General features: G+C 44.8%; 1 protein-coding gene across 1 annotated transcript in view; it reads left to right on the top strand.

Moving 5' to 3' along the window:
- Positions 1-18,250, top strand: part of LOC146050684 (deubiquitinase DESI2-like) — a 50,689-nt gene that overhangs the window by 25,120 nt on the left and 7,319 nt on the right. Inside the window, exon 2 of the mRNA XM_083167816.1 lies at positions 15,315-15,387. Coding sequence (XP_083023942.1) covers positions 15,315-15,387 — 73 coding nt within the window. The remainder of the gene's footprint in view (positions 1-15,314; positions 15,388-18,250) is intronic.

Raw genomic sequence — 18,250 nt, 5'->3', positions numbered from 1 at the left:
GGCCGTGTGCGGTCGCACGGGGCCGATGTTTTCTCCTTGTGCATGCATGTGCTGTGTGCGTGCGGCCAAGGTGAACAAACTGTTCTCTGGGTGTACCAGGCTTGCCTACCCTCCCAGAATGGCCTGGAGCCTCCCGAAAATCGGGTCCGCCTCCCGGCCCCCCAGGAAGGTGGGCAAGTCTCCCGCTTTCTGGTCATAGCCCCCGATCCCCCCTTGCCCGCTGGTTTAATTACAGCAAGTTGCGGGTCCGCAGAGAGGGGGCGAGGCTAAAATGACATGATAGCGGCATTTTTCATCATTTAAGCCCCGCCCCCTCTCCGCAGCCCGCGAATCATGGAGTTTTCCAGCATGGGAGGGTGGGGCCAAGTGATGACAGCCTTGCCCCTGCCCCCCTGACATGTTGCCCCTCCGGGCTTCTCCTGGAGAGGTGAAATTGAAAGTAGGCAAGTATGGGGTGCACTTAAATAACAAGGGTGTCTAAGGCGCTATGGGTAGATGCTGAATGTGTTATATACCAGCAGCCTCTAATTCGCCGCCCTCTAATTCGTATAACAAAAAGAAACAGCACCGTTGGACGCTTGGTATATATATAATAATTAATCAGTTGGACAATTAAAACACAAATTTAATTAAAACAAATCACATAACGTTACACAAATTAACATTTAATAAATCATACTAGCTAAGAAACAATTACACTAAAATGTAGGCTCAAATGGACCCTAAGAATTCTGCGGACCAGTTGGTTAGCTTTAATTGGTTGTTCCACATATTACGAGTTTCTCCTCTGTAAATTGGAGTCCAGGTGCCCTTTAAAAATATTTTTATACAGTCACCAGGTGTTCACTTACATGTAGTACAGATGAATGTCTCCTTGTGGTTCCATTAGATTGGTGATATCACTTCCCCTGATCTATGACACCCGCCGAGCGGGTGTCTATCGTGCTGCGGTGTGGGGCAGGAGGCATAGCACAGCTACGATATTTCATACTGCGCGCCTGCCTCCTGCATAATTTATGACCGTTCCGCCGCCTGCAGCTATCGACTTCGACAGCTGCAGGCGGCGATGCCCTATGCCCACAGCATGGACATTGCTGTCCCTGCTGCTGGCTCTGAGCTTTGCTGGGGATCTCGCAAGAGTAGCGAGATCCAGCGCATGCGCAGTGAGCAGGCCGGGGGTAGGAGACAGCGCATCAGTATTAACTTTTGCGCTGTCTCCAGGAGGGGACATCGCCGGAGGGGGGAGTTAGCGCTCCCCCGCTTCAGCCGGCAAGATGTTAGTACAGTAACTAGTAAGGTTGTAGGTGAGCCCCCAACAACTTGCTCCTCCCTCGATTGGCTCACTTGGATTACAAATCGCCGTTCTTGGGACTCCAACCCAAATTGTGACCAATTGGATGGACAGCAGTGTTCCCTCTAAGCTGTGCGCATGTGCGCGCGCACACAACTGGACGAGTGTGCGCACAGACATTACAACAGAGCGCACAAAGCAGCAGTGGTCCTTTTTGCAGTTGTAGACTCAATTAATGAGTGTTTCACCCACTAACTACATTGTGTGCTGTGTTTTGAATGTTTAAATGTTTAATATCATTTTGAAGTAAAGTTAACACAAATGCTTAACGCCATTTTCCAGTTATATATAAGTGATGCACAAAAATTTTAATTTCCTTCCAAAGCTGCACAGCGAAAATATTTTGCCGCACACAGCCTTTGTAAAATTAGAGGGAACATTGATGGACAGTGCAGGTTTAATCTAACCACATTCTCCCCTGGGACTGCCTCATACATGTGAGATCTGGTACCATTCGTTTTTAAACCAACATTTTTTATATATATTTTTTGTCTATTCAATTATGTGTTTATAATGTGCTATACCTTAATTGATATTTAATAAATAAGTGTATTTTACTTTTTAATCTTGATTCACTCATTTAAGTTAGAGCGCTGCTATAACCTTGTGTTTTTTTCTTGCTATTTCCATTGCGGGGACTGACCCTCCCCCTATCATAGCAGCAGCTACCATTGATTAGCAGTTCAGCATCAAGCGCTCCCAGGGTCAACACTTAGTGTTGACCCTCCTTTTCTTGCCTTGAGGAACTAGTAAGGAACTGTTATAGCGGCGCTTTTAGCGTCACTAGCGCTAAATAATGCAGGCAATTGGGATGAATATCGGTCCCCCAGGGTTGACACTTTGTGGAGCGGTGTTAGGGCCTTAAAAAGACGCATTTCGCCGCACGCACCCATCCTTGAGAGCAGGGGGGGGATGGGTGTGGTGCGGCGGGGAGGTCCATTAGCATATGGGAACGCCCAGCGTTTCATGGGTGTTACCATGAGAATGCTGGGCGTTCTCATGCTAATGGACCAATGAGGTCACTTCCCTCAGAATGTGCTTTGAGCAACCTTAGATCTGCGTGCAGGTTCCACATCATTCGATGGTTGGCGACCATCGAATGATGTGGTTGTTCCCTCCCCCATGGGCTGCGAATGGATGTTTATGTAAAACATCCATTGGCAGCCAGTGCGAACGCACACGCCTTGCGAATGGTGGGCCGGCGAATCAACCAGATTAACCCCAATTATCTCACTACAAGGCTTAGTACATCTGCCCCTATATCATGTCATTGTGTGAGTGGAAAGGGACAACATCAGCGATGCCTGTTTGCAGCAGTTGGTTTCTTGCACCAAGCAGACACTAAAGGAAGGAGCTTTCCTAGCTGTAATTCATCCAATGTAATAAAACCTTCCACATGTAAGGGATGATCTATGTGCAGCACTGCATCAAGGCTGGATAATGGATCCTTCCCCTTTTCTAGATTGTAGATTGTTGCACTTAGGAGTAATACAGATGTTTTTTCTAACTTAATTGATCTAAGCGCTGGAGGGCATTGTTTCTTTATAGCTCTTCATCATGTCTTATTGCGCTTACTTGGAATGTATTTTGCGCACGTTAAATACTATTTTTTCATACCTCTAGGGCTATAGATACTGAAATTTGGTGGAATGGATTTGGAAAATGGTGGATTTGGCGACTTTAGGAAAATGCCAGTGATGACACATGCAGCAGTTTACTATGGTGTCTTCTCTGGTAATGGAATTATCATAATCCCCAAACAGTTCTGCTCTTAACAACAAAGATTTGCTATTTACAGCACCTTCCCTGTCATACCATTGTACATTATATAGTTGTATAATGATCCAGTCAGTATACTGCACTGTGTCCTATGTTGGCGCTTTACAAATGAAAGTATAAGAAAAATGTCCTGTGCCGATGGAGATCAGGCGTTATGCACCAGCGATGGATTATTTTATGTAGTAGAGTGATGTCACATGTTTGATATTGATGGTTTTTATTCTAGGGCCCTTATTCTGGTTCACCCTCAAAGGCAAATTCCTTCTCAAATGGGCAAAACCATGTGCGCTGCAGGTGGGGCAGATGTAACATGTGCAGAGAGAGTTAGATTTGGGTGGGGTTTTACTTCCAAGTGAGAGCAGTGTAAAAATAATGCAGCCAGTATTTACCCAGGGCTGGCCCCACCACTAGGCAGTATTAGGCATTTGCCTAGGGCACCGGCCACTGGAGGGCGGTACTGTGCAGCAGAAGAGGGCAGCAGCAGCAGGGGCAAAGAAGAAGAAAGGAGCTGGGAGCAGGTGAGTGACCCCCACCCCCCTGGAGCCCGCCCGGTGCCGCATCCCCAACCCCCCTCCCTCCGCCGCATCTCCCGCCAACTCTCCCCCCGTGAAGCGCAGCGGCAGCGGCCGGATCACCAGCACGTGTAGCTCAGCAGCAGCCGCATCACTCAGCCCCCCCCCCCCCCTGTGGAGCGCAGCGGCCGCATCAAACCCCCGCCCCCGCCTGGGGCGCTCCGGTGCCACCCACCGCCCCTGTATTTACCCTGCACAGAAACAAAATAACTCACCCAAATCTAACTCTCTCTACACATGTTACATCTGCCCCCCTGCAGTGCACATGGTCTTGTCCATTTGAGAAGGAATTTGCCTTTGCGAGTGAACCAGAATAAGGGCCTAGATGTAACGTTTAGCATTTCTAAGCCTTGGCTGAGGGACATATTGATCAGTTATTGGGTTATCCACTTAGGGCTTAGTTTGACACCTGAAATAGGTAGACATAGCTAAGGTTGGCAGCGTTGTAAGGTCAACACAAGCATTAGGTCAACAATGGGAAGGTCGACCGCCAAAAGGTCGACATGAATTTTTCACAATTTGTATGAAAATACCACGATAATACCCCAGAGAGCCATCGCAGGGACATATGATAATTATCACATCGCAAATCTGGGCGATATTAACATATGACATCTAAAGGATGCAGATGGCGATGAATCTGCTGCTACAGGGAAATTGTATAGTAATAATCACATCTCTTGTTTTGGAGAATCATTTCCTTTGTTTTGTTGGTTTAATGGAAATAAGGTTGTTTCCTGCATAAAATCGGAGAGAATATGTCATAGAACAGTTTTGTGGCCCTGGTTATGGCAGTGCCGGATTTGGGAATGTGCCTCATGGGTTATTACGCCTACCAGGCAGAACAGGGCAGATGTCTCATACAGCTGTCATCATACGTCAGGGAATTCATGTAAATGTATGCGTGATGAGAGAGGGGCGGGTGCATAGGCCAAGCCCCCCCCCGCACAGGACGTAAGGACAGAAATACTCTAGTTGTTGATAGAGGTATCCTTCCTGCCATTTTGTATTGATAGCTGCCATTTTACCCCCCTCTCCTCTGCAGCGTTATTTTATATGATCCCCTCAATAATTGCCCATAGCAACCAATCAGAATCTACTTCTTATTAATTTAGCACCTTCAAGAAGATAATAGATAGAATCTGATTGGTTGCTATGGGTCAGTGGGGCAGATGTATTAAGCCTGGCAAAGAGATAAACTGGAGATAAAGTGGAAGGAGATAAAGCACCAGCCAATCAACTCCATACTGTCATATTTCAAACACAGCTGATTGGTTGGTGCGTTATCACCTTCCACTTTATTTCTTAGGGCCAGATGTATTAACCCCTTGAGTGGTGGGTTTTGCTGGGGCAGGACAAACCTACTGGGGCAGGTTTGTTCTGCCCCAGCAAAACCCACCACAGATAGTGGGAAGCTGCCGCTCCCCCCCTCACCTCTGCTCCAGCATTAGTACTCCGGCGAGTTAGCTCCCCTGCCGCCACTAGCTCCCCTGCCGCCGCTTCCCCCTGCCGCCTGTCAGTCAGGACACCGGCAGCAGGCTCGGGGATGTTTCGCGGCGGCTCGGGAGGACTCTGGTGCCTGAACTCTCCCGAGTCCCCCCGAGCCGCGCCGACCATCCCCGAGCCTGCCGCCTACGTCACTGATACAAATAGTGATTGGCGGCTGGCGGCAGGGGATCACCGGAGCGGAGGGGAAGGGGGAGACAGGAGGGAGGGGGGGTAACGGGGGGACCCCTAAAGGTAGTGCGCCAGTGGTGCTCCAGTGGAGCACCACTGGCGGGCACCTAATGCAAAAAGTGGTATGCCTGGAAATTTTCCGTGACAGCCCGCTGCGCTGCTTCAAAAAGTGATAACGTGGAGAGTGATAAACAGCCAGCCAATCAGCTCCTACTTGTCATTTTTCAAATCCAGCCTATAACATGGAAAGTAGGAGCTGATTGTCTGGCTAATAGCACTAACGAAGATAAGTGAGTGAGTAGTTTTGCGCACCCAGCAGCCGTAGGTCAACAAATTCTTAAGGTCCCTCAAACTGTGGCTGTGATATTATCTGCATTATATGATGATGACGGTGATATCTGCATTATATGGTGATGACGGTGATATTATCTGCATTATATGGTGATGACGGTGATATTATCTGCATTATATGGTGATGACTGTGATATTATCTGCATTATATGGTGATGACGGTGATATAATCTGCATTATATGGTGATGACTGTGATATTATCTGCATTATATGGTGATGACTGTGATATTATCTGCATTATATGGTGATGACGGTGATATTATCTGCATTATATGGTGGTGACGGTGATATTATCTGCATCATATGGTGAAGACGGTGATATTATCTGCATTACATGGCGATGATGGTGATATTATCTGCATTACATGGCGATGATGGTGATATTATCTGCATTATATGGTGATGACTGTGATATTATCTGCATTATATGGTGATGACGGTGATATTATCTGCATTATATGGTGATGACTGTGATATTATCTGCATTATATGGTGATGACTGTGATATTATCTGCATTATATGGTGATGACTGTGATATTATCTGCATTATATGGTGATGACTGTGATATTATCTGCATTATATGGTGATGACTGTGATATTATCTGCATTATATGGTGATGACTGTGATATTATCTGCATTATATGGTGGTGACGGTGATATTATCTGCATTATATGGTGATGACTGTGATATTACCTGCATTATATGGTGATGACTGTGATATTATCTGCATTATATGGTGATGACTGTGATATGATCTGCATTATATGGTGATGACTGTGATATGATCTGCATTATATGGTGATGACGGTGATATTATCTGCATTATATGGTGGTGGCTGTGATATTATCTGCATTATATGATAATGATAATGACGGTGATATCTGCATTATATGGTGATGATGGTGATATTATCTGCATTATATGGTGATGACGGTGACATTATCTGCATTATATGGTGATGACGGTGATATGATCTGCATTATATGGTGATGACTGTGATATGATCTGCATTATATGGTGATGACGGTGATATTATCTGCATTATATGGTGATGACTGTAATATTATCTGCATTATATGGTGATGACTGTGATATTATCTGCATTATATGATGATGACGGTGATATCTGCATTATATGGTGATGACGGTGATATTATCTGCATTATATGGTGATGACGGTGATATTATCTGCATTATATGGTGATGACTGTGATATTATCTGCATTATATGGTGATGACGGTGATATTATCTGCATTATATGGTGATGACGGTGATATTATCTGCATTATATGGTGATGACTGTGATATTATCTGCATTATATGGTGATGACGGTGATATTATCTGCATTATATGGTGATGACGGTGATATTATCTGCATCATATGGTGAAGACGGTGATATTATCTGCATTACATGGCGATGATGGTGATATTATCTGCATTACATGGCGATGATGGTGATATTATCTGCATTATATGGTGATGACTGTGATATTATCTGCATTATATGGTGATGACGGTGATATTATCTGCATTATATGGTGATGACTGTGATATTATCTGCATTATATGGTGATGACTGTGATATTATCTGCATTATATGGTGATGACTGTGATATTATCTGCATTATATGGTGATGACTGTGATATTATCTGCATTATATGGTGATGACTGTGATATTATCTGCATTATATGGTGATGACTGTGATATTATCTGCATTATATGGTGGTGACGGTGATATTATCTGCATTATATGGTGATGACTGTGATATTACCTGCATTATATGGTGATGACTGTGATATTATCTGCATTATATGGTGATGACTGTGATATTATCTGCATTATATGGTGATGACGGTGATATTATCTGCATTATATGGTGATGACGGTGATATTATCAGCCTGTAACTTCAGCGTTCACCTAAAGCTTTAGGTGGGAGCAGTTTACCTATAAAGGGGCATTTACAGTATAAGCACAAATCTGCTAATCCACTAAAACCCCATCAAAATATACAATAGAAACACTTCAAATAGCCCATTCCTGTCATGATGTACGATAACTCGGGAAAGGCAACTTTATATATTTTGCAAGGGTTGTTTGTAATATTTTCCATACAGTGACAGTTATGATGTTTGACATTGCATGTAATCTTATTATCTACTTCACTGCAATCTTTTGTCTGCTGTATGAAGCCCTTACAGCCTCAACAGTGACTGTGAAGTGTCCCTTAATAGATTTGTCATTGCCATTTATGTGGAACCACGTGTAAAACACAATAGATGAACAATCCCTCACATTTATCAGTGACTTTTATTTATCAAATATAGTATCTCTTACTAACTGCTTTGGGGTGCATCTACATTTGGATATGTAATTTTAAAAGATTCCTTTCCAGATGTGGCAGTACACACCCACGCTTCTAGGTGCCACATTCACAATCTCTTTTCACAATATCTCCATATATGGAACTAGCCACGCCCTTTGGGTGGCGCATGACACGGCGCTGTGCAAAATTCTACTACCAACTATAATCTCCCTGAAACTAGTTTTCAAACGTAGACAAGTATGTGTAATAATAATAATAATAATAATAATTAGATATAAAGATACCTCAATGAAATATAAAAATATTCCAAAATACGGAATAATCCATTATCCAAACTGCTTCTGGTCCCGAGTATTTTGGGTAAGGGATATTCAACCTGTATATAAATACAATTTATAAAAATGTTGTATTATTGTAAAGACATGACTGGGTTAAGGCGGAGATCCCAAATTAGCACTTACAAGTCATTTTTCTATATAAATGTTCCCCAATGTGTGATCTCCGTCTCTCTTCTATATAACCCGTGTTTCTATCCTGAATTTTATGTTGCTGGATGTTAATATGTAATTTGCATGGACACTGTAACAATTAATCAAGAGTTTGCTTGATTAATACTGAAAGCCTGATTAAGAACCATTGATTGAAACACTTCAATTCTAATTGAGCTGGGCTGCAAAAGAAAAAAAAATACACCTGCAAAAATCTGCTTTTCCTAAAAAAATGTTGCCTTTCAAATAGCAAGTACTGTAGTGATATAGGAGGCATTATTTATATATGGTGAGTTTGTTTTATAACTGATTGTATAATGTAATCTATGTGAAGTAATATGAACGTAATAAAGGCATGATTTGCCTTGACTTATAAATCTCTACCAATTAGGGAGGGTATTTAAACCCAGCCTCAGCCCCCATAACAGTCACCTTGAAAAAGCTGCCCTTTCTTTAAGTGACAGCGAAACCCGTTGGTGATAAGACTGGGACCTTGTATTCTCCTGCTCAAACATATATATATATATATGTCTCGAGTGGACTACACACCCGGTCCTTGTCTCAGTGTAAAAAAGACGCCCTATATATATATATATATATATGGCTAAAAATTCCTCTTCTGAAGCGCAGTACTACCAATGACCACTAGAGGCCACTCAACAGACCAATTAAATCCTTAACAGAAAGTGAAAGCAAAATGATGTTTCAACTTCCTGGATATAGACAGTGGGAGCTGTGAAGACAGAGATTGGAGGTAGGAGTAGCATACCTCCCAACTTCGGAAGCTCAGCAGGCGGGACGTGGCCTAATTTGGGGGCGTGGCCTATACTTGCGGCCCTTCCGCGAGGCCACGCTCCCATTTTGCCGCTATGGGGGCATGACCCAGAGGCTATGTGAGCCTCTAGCCATGCCCCCAGCCCCCTGGCTGCGGGCAGCGGTGTAGCTAGGTGCCATGGTGCCCGGAGCAAGGGCATGTTTCGCGCCCCCCTCTGGGTGATCTGGGCGATCTGGGCAGTGGCTGTTCTGGGTGGGAATGAGGATGGGGGTCACCAGGACTGTGTGGGTCACAGAGGGCTAGGACTCTCATCTCTCTCATATTTATTTAGTAACCGTTTCTTATATAGGTCTCCTTCTTTCTCCCTCTGATATTCCTTTACGTCTTTCCTTTTTCTGTGTCTCTCATTCTTGTTCTCTTTTACACACATACTATATCCTTTTATTTCTGACACACTTACTGTGAGCACCACTCTCATACATACACCTGCACTCTCATACATACTGTACATACATACACCATCACTGTAATACATACATACACCGGCACTTTTATTCATACATACATACATACATACATACATCATCACTCTAATACATACATACATGCACCATCACTCTCATACATACGCCATCACTCTCATACATACATACATACTCATTCATACATAGATACACCCTGCCACTCTCATACATACATACACCCTGCCACTCTCATACATACATAAACACTGTCGCTCTCAACATCACTGTAATACATACATACATACACCGGCACTTTCATACATACTGTACATACATACAACATCACTCTTATACATACATACATGCACCATCACTCTCATACATAACGCCATCACTCTCATACATACATACTCATTCATACATAGATACACCCTGCCACTCTCATACATACATACATACACCCTGCCACTCTCATACATACATACACCCTGCCACTCTCATACATACATACACCCTGCCACTCTCATACATACATACATACACCCTGCCGCTCTCATACATACATACATACACCCTGCCGCTCTCATACATACATACATACATACACCCTGCCGCTCTCATACATACATACATACACCCTGCCGCTCTCATACATACATACATACACCCTGCCGCTCTCATACATACATACATACACCCTGCCACTCTCATACATACATACATACACCCTGCCACTCATACATACATACACCCTGCCACTCTCATACATACATACACCCTGCCGCTCTCATACATACATACATACACCCTGCCACTCTCATACATACATACATACACCCTGCCACTCTCATACATACATACATACACCCTGCCACTCATACATACATACACCCTGCCACTCTCATACATACATACACCCTGCCACTCTCATACATACATACACCCTGCCACTCTCATACATACATAAACACTGTCATACGGTACATACATAAACCCTGTCGCTCTCATACATACATACACCCTGCCGCTCTCATACATACATACATACATAAACCCTGTCGCTCTCATACATACATACATACATACATAAACCCTGCTGCTCTCATACATACATACACTCGGTCCCTTCCGCTCTCATACATACATACATAAACCCTGCCGCTCTCATACATACATAAACCCTGTCGCTCTCATACATACATACATAAACCCTGCCGCTCTCATACATACATACATAAACCCTGTCGCTCTCATACATACATACATAAACCCTGTCGCTCTCATACATACATACATACATACATACATACATAAACCCTGTCGCTCTCATACATACATACACACATAAACCCTGTCGCTCTCATACATACAAACATACATAAACCCTGTCGCTCTCATACATATACATACACCATGTCGTGATCATACATACATAAACACTGCCGCTCTCATACATACATACACCCGGTCCCTTCCGCTCTCATACATGCATACATACATACATAAACCCTGCCGCTCTCATACATACATAAACCCTGTCGCTCTCATACATACATACATAAACCCTGTCGCTCTCATACATACATAAACCCTGTCGCTCTCATACATACAAACATACATAAACCCTGTCGCTCTCATACATATACATACACCATGTCGTGATCATACATACATAAACCCTGTCACTCACACCACCACTTTTATACATACATACACTGCCTCTCTCATTCATACATATATACATACAATGATGGTATCATATATACATACATGCACCCACCTCCACTCACCATACATATATGCAAACATACACTGCCTAACATATATCCATCTAATCATATATACTTTGCCACAACTCCTCCAGTCCCCCCCCCCCCATTCCCCACCAACACATCAAAACCCCAGTGCAGCCCCATACGCAATTGCAAACACCAACCCCCTCCCCCCCTCATTACAAACTGTAGTGGGGCTCCATATAAATATAGTAATCCTCCCCCCCCCCCACCGGCCACCACATTCACACTGACACCACCTTCCCTGGGTGGTGACTTCAGTCCATTGCTCCGGGGATTCAATTGACAGTTGAAAGTACTAATTCCCCTTACCGCTGGAAGGCTGCAGTGCTATCAGCTCCCTGCTTCTTGTGGCACTGCTGCTGCTGCTTCATCCGATGGGGCCTGCTTCCGAGTCGGGGGGTGGCAGTGGCACCTGCTGTGTCTTCGTGTACCCGGGCCGTGGTGTGCGCACAGGAAAATGTGCGGTGACAGTTCTGTTCTGTCTTGCTGATTCGCGGGCCTCCCGAAACAGCCGGGGCCGGCCCAGCCCGCCACTGAGCAGGGGAAGGAGAGAGCGCAGTTGTTGTGACGTCATGGCGCCGCAATCCATGGCACGGGCGTCCAAATCCGGCGCATGCGCAGTAAGAGCGCTCGACGGATTTTCTCTTTTAGCTGGGAGCGGGGAGCGGGCGAGCAGGAGGGCGGGGGAGCCGGCGGCAGAGTGCATGTCTCCGGCGCCAGGTTACATTGCAGCGCCTGGAGCACATGCTCCGCCGGCTCCACCGTAGCTACGCCTCTGGCTGCGGGAATAGACACTGTGCGCATGCGCATAGCGTTTATTCCCCGCTGCTTAGCAGCTGACAGGGGGGACTCCCAACAGCCCCCCCACACCGTGGGACACTGCCACCCACGGGTGGGACAGCGGGACAGGCCCTGACAATCGGGACTGTCCCGATAAAATCGGGACTGTTGGGAGGTATGGAGTAGATAGGGACTAAGCCATCATTTTGACAGGCTTTTAACTACTATATAATAAAAAATGTGGTCATATCAAGGCTTCTTTTATTGCTTGTATAACAACCACTTTTTTTTAAATCTAGCTGTCACAATCGTGATAAATGACTGTACCCCACTATCTATATGGAAGATCACATGCATATAAAGCTTTATGCTTTTCCTATGTCAGGTAAGTATATGAGCAAGTGTACCCAACTCACAGAGAGAGGGTGGGAAGTCAGAATATACATTTGGACACAAAAATAAATATAGTTTACGTATACAATTTATTTTTGAAAACATTTGACTTTTTTTTGAGAATTGTACATATATATTTTCCAGTGTTAAATCCCCGTCCTAAAACTGTCAAAATGAAGTATATTATCACTTCGCACAGACAGCTGATTTCCAAGACAAGTCTGAGCTTTATCAAGATGATTCCATAATCCCTCTATAATTGCTTTCTCCATGGAAAATAGCACGGGCAGGTGGAAATAAGGAACGCCGCTGTGACAATTCTTGTGGGTTTGTTATGGAGTCCATCCCTTTAAATTACATTTTTCGCTACTCTCAATTTACTGTAAGTAAAAAAAAACGTGTCAAATGAATTCTTACTGGGATGAATTAGGGCAATTAGCTGCAGACAAGAGATTGATGAAAACTGTTTTAAGGTTTTCGCAATAAAACATTGCAGAGAATACAGTTTGCTGGCTCAGATTGTATTAAGTCAACATATCAGGCTGATTCAGACCTGCTCGCTAGCAAGTTAACACCGCCCTGGTGAACGCACACCCACTCCGCTGCCTGAATCACCCCCTGCTACACTGCAAGTAGATGTGATGGGAAAAATCATGAGATGGTTACTTATACTGTGGGTTGCCTAACCGCCCGTAATGGCCTGGAGGCCCCTCGAAAATCGGGTCCCCCTCCTGTCCCCCCGGAAGGTGGGCAACCCTCCCGGATACTGCCGGACAACCAACCCCCCCCCCCCCTCCCCCATGTGCGCGCATCTCCCTGGCGGCAGCATTAAATGACCGCGATTCGTGGCTTTTTGGCCCCGCCCCCTCCTCAAAGACCCGCAAAATTACGGGATATGCATTACTGGGGGTGGGACTTAATGACGTCTACATCAGGCCCCGTCCCCAGAAGTGCTGCTGACAGTCTCCTCTCTAGGGTCTTCACTGAGAGGAGACAAGGTATGCTTATACTGTATATAAGGGTGGTTTGAGTAAGGTGACAAGACCTGTTTCATGTTAATTTCATGTTAATTTCCCACCAGGCCAAAGCAGATAGACCCCTGCATCCTCTTATGGTCATTACACTGCACCTCCTATCAGTCAAACTGTCCCAATATCAATTGTAAGGTGAGAGGTGTGGGGAGAGGAGGGGGGGACGTCTGGCAGACACATGATCAAACATAAAGGTTTATAGGGGTGGATGTACTAATCCTTGGAGAGAGATAAAGAGGACAGAGATAAAGGAACATATGTAATAGGGTGTGAGAATCAGCAAGTTAGAGATTTTAGAAGAGTTTTCCCATTGTTTGAAAGCGGCAATTTACATATCAACATCAACCTGGATTGCCGCTTTCAAAAAAACGGGAAAACTCTCCCAAAATATCTCACTTGCTGATTCTCACACCCTATTACTTATGGCCTCAAGTATCAGCCAATCAGCCCCTAACTGCCATTGCGCAAGTTGTGTTTGAAAAATGTCATGGAGCTGACTGGTACTTGACCTCTCTCCTAGGTTTAGTGCATAGACCTTTAATTTGCATATTAACATTGGTATTTTTTCTGTGTGAAAGGGTCAACCAGGTCAAAATTGCCAGGGTTTAAACCCTGGTAAAAACCCAGGGTCGAAGACCTGGGAATTTCGACCTGGGTTGACCTTTCCACACAAGAAAAGGACACTTGTTGAACAGCAAATAAGCAGTCAGAAATGTTTGACCAGTTACAGTACTTTGCTTTTTTTGTGTGAAATGGGGTTATATACTGTGACTGTGCATTTGAAATACACTTTATCATACCTCCCCTTGGGGCAAGTGGTGGAGGGACATTTCTGAAAATAGGGTGTGTGGCCTTGTGGTCAGGGGGCGTGGACTATGATCACTGCACTCCCGCCATGCCCCTGTTTTTACCGCTGAGGAGGGCATGGTCAGCGCACTGAGAGCTGCTGACATGCCCCTGGCCCCTCTCTGTCAGTGAATAGAAGCTGTGTGCATCTTCCAACTGCCCCCACCCCCCTCCCCACTGAGGGACACTGCCTGCCGCAGGTGGGATGGGACAGTCCCAAATAAAGGGACTGTCCCACAAAAATTGAAACAGTTGGGAGGTATGCATTATACATATGTTACCTTATACTGCACAGGTGTATTTTCTAAACAGGTACACTGCATGTACTATCAGTATTTTGTATTCTACAGTGGCTGGCCATGCCCCCTCTGGAGACTGGCCACACCCCTACACATGGGCCCCTATCCCTGCATTCCCCTGATGGGCCCTTCAGGCTCCAGTTCAACATTGGTTTCCTTGACCAGGATAATAAATGGAATATCATCATATGGTCGTTGCTATGGGTTACAACACAGCTTTCAGATATCCTATTGGTAAATTTACATTTTGTGATATTCTTGTAACACTGAATTATGAATTTGTCATGGTATTATTGTCATGATGGAGTACTATATATTTCTTATTTTCACTTACTTGTGCTCTTTAACCATAAACAATCCATATTTTGTTTTGCAGTATTGGATAAATGAATACACCTCTACATTGGGCATAGGAGTATTTCATTCAGGAATAGAGATTTATGGCAGAGGTAAGTGCTACACTTTCTTTATATATAGAAATAAAGTATATACTGCACCTTCCATGGAGAAGTGGCCATGGGGACAGTGTCAGGAATTGCAGGCCTCTTCTGATTTTCAGACTGTATGGAGAAATCCCAGATGTGAGACAGTCCAGAGGGAGGTGGGACTGCAGCACGGTTCAGAATTCAAATAGGGGAGCCACACCCACTGCCAATGGGTGTGGCTACTCTATTTGAATTCTGAACTGCAGCCCCTCCCCTCTGGAGCCACTAACCTTCAACACCAGGGTCTGCAGCCACTCATGAACAACGTTAATGGCTATCCACCTAGAGGTCATCCCCTAAAAAATGTCTAGATACTATCCACCTAGCAACCGCATCCCCACTGTGTTCCTTGGTAAGAGGAGGGGGCCCAGACAGAGACTGCATACGGGCACCCTCCTCTCTTAGGGGCCCATTTATCAAGGATCACATTCACAATGTATCCTTGATTGTGCGATCCTACCACCTGAATGTATCACCACCAGCTTGCAGGGGCAGGGCTCCGAAAGGAGCTCGCCCCTGCGATGTGCTGAGCTGGGAACGGGGGGGGGGGAGCATGGTTAGCTCTGACCCGTCGCCGACCCCGCTGACCACACTGCTCGGTGGCAGTGTGTAGCCCATAGGCTAAAATGGGCTACCATATCAGAATGGCGGTAGCCCATGGATGCGAAGCGCTGCTGCCCGATGTTGATCGGATATTCCTGTTGCGGTCCCTCCTGATATATTTGGGTGATACTTAATACTTTTTTAGGCATTTAGCTGTGTAAAAATAAAGCCTTCAGTATTTTCCCTGCACAGAAACAAAATAATTAACCCAAATCTTACTCTGCACATGTTACATCAGCCCCACCTGCAGTGCACATGGTTTTGTCCATTAGAGAAGAAATTTGCCTTTGCGAGTGAACCAGAATAAGGACCTTTGGGGCAGATGTATTAAGCCTGGCGAAGAGATAAAGTGGAGATAAAGTGGAGAAAAGGTGGAAGGAGATAACACACCAGCCAATCAACTCCCAACTGTCATATTTCAAACACATCTGATTGGCTGGTGCATTATCTCCTTCCACTTTATCTCCAGTTTATCTCTTCACCAGGCTTAATACATCTACCCCATTGTGTCCTGTGAAATATATAAATCTATTAATGTGAGAAATATAAATGATACAAAGTGCTACAGTATATAGCGTCCTGCAACTCCCGTCTGCATCTCATCCAGAACCACTAATCTATATTCACTCTCTCTGCTTCTTTCCTAATGTCAAGTCTGTGACATTGTAAAACAATTACACCTCTCCTTCGTCATCTGTTCAATGCTCCTGACAAATACATTGTGCTCGCATTGTCTGCGCTGCTCCTGACAAATACATTGTGCGCTCTTTGTCTGCGCTGCTGAATACAAGGCTATTTGTTTTTTGTCTTGTTTTTTTTTATTGTAGTCAGAGCTGCTAAGGGTTACACAGGGAATTCTATGTGAATGGGGTATGAAATATGAATAGAATCTAATCACAATTGCTTATTGAATCCTCTTCTTTTAAGTTGTTTAACAGTACATTAAATTCCAAAAAGGACCCAGTATGGTCAGCGGTCGATCCATCATTGGTGTGTGTGACATGCAGTGTATGGCAAAAGAGGGCCTTATTCAGATTTGTCAGCAAAGCAAAATGGAAGCAAATGGGCACAACCAAGTTGCAGTGCAGGTGGGGCAGATGGAACATGTGCAAAGAAATTTAGATTTGGGTGGGGTGTGTTCCAACTGAAAACTAAACGAAATAAAGCTGTCTAACTTCAGTGGGCTACATGCAGGGGCAGACGGTATTTGCACTACACAGAAATAACATAAATGCATTTGCTCCACCTCGCAATCCAAAAGATCCATCTCTGACCACAGAACGTGAAATTTACCTCAGGTTACTGAATAATCGTCAGGTCACTTTCCCCATACTTTTGTAATAGGAAGTTTTATCAGCTCCTTGAATAACACAAAGCAAAAAAAAGATAGAACATGCAGACGCACACTACAAATACTAAGCACCGCTCATCAGAATAATTATAATTCCATCCTTGCCTATTCTCCTGGATCCTGCAGGATACACGCACATTTTCAGGTAGTGTCCTGCAGCTGCGGAAGAATAGGCACCCCTGCTGCATTGTGCCCGCTTGCAAGGGAAGTAGGAAGAGTGAGGAAATGACTGCGGTCCTGGTGGAGAGGGCGGGGCCTAATGATGCAATCATATGCTAATTAGGTCATATTTGCCTCACCCCAATGCAAATATTCAGCCAATCATGGTAGTTTCCTTGTGAGGGGGCAGGGCCTAACAACGCCCACCATCGCTGCCTACCTGCTTTTCCTCTTCGGTCATTATAATTAACTCTGCAATATAACAGAATACATTTGAAGTGCTTAGCATTATTGTGGCAAAAAAATATGGGCTCACCAACCGCAACTTGATGACCTCACCTGGTGGGTCCCAAACAGTAAGGTTCCGGTACTTGAACCCCCAACTAGCAAAGATCCTTTTTATCACAGGTAACAGAAACTAATGATACAGCTCTATAAACATACTTGCCTACCCTCCGGGAATGCCGGGAGGCTCCCGAAAGTTGGGTCCCCCTCCTGGCCCCCCCAGGAAGGTGGGCAATTCTCCCACATGCTGCCCAAAGCCCCGCCTCCCGCAGACCCGCTGAAACAAATTCCGGAATTTGTGGGTCCACAGGAGGGGGTGAAACAAAATTGACATTTGTGTGGCTTGGGGGCGGGGCTTTTGACGCCAGCATTGTTCCCGCCCGCCGAAGTGCAGATGTGGTTCTCTTCTCCAGGCTTCTCCTGGAGAGG

Source organism: Crinia signifera, chromosome 12 (assembly GCF_055691185.1).
Source record: "Crinia signifera chromosome 12, ASM5569118v1, whole genome shotgun sequence".
NCBI classification, from domain to species: Eukaryota; Metazoa; Chordata; class Amphibia; order Anura; family Myobatrachidae; genus Crinia; species Crinia signifera.
The sequence above is the reverse complement of the archived record's forward strand: the minus strand, read 5'-3'. Positions and strand labels throughout refer to the sequence as shown.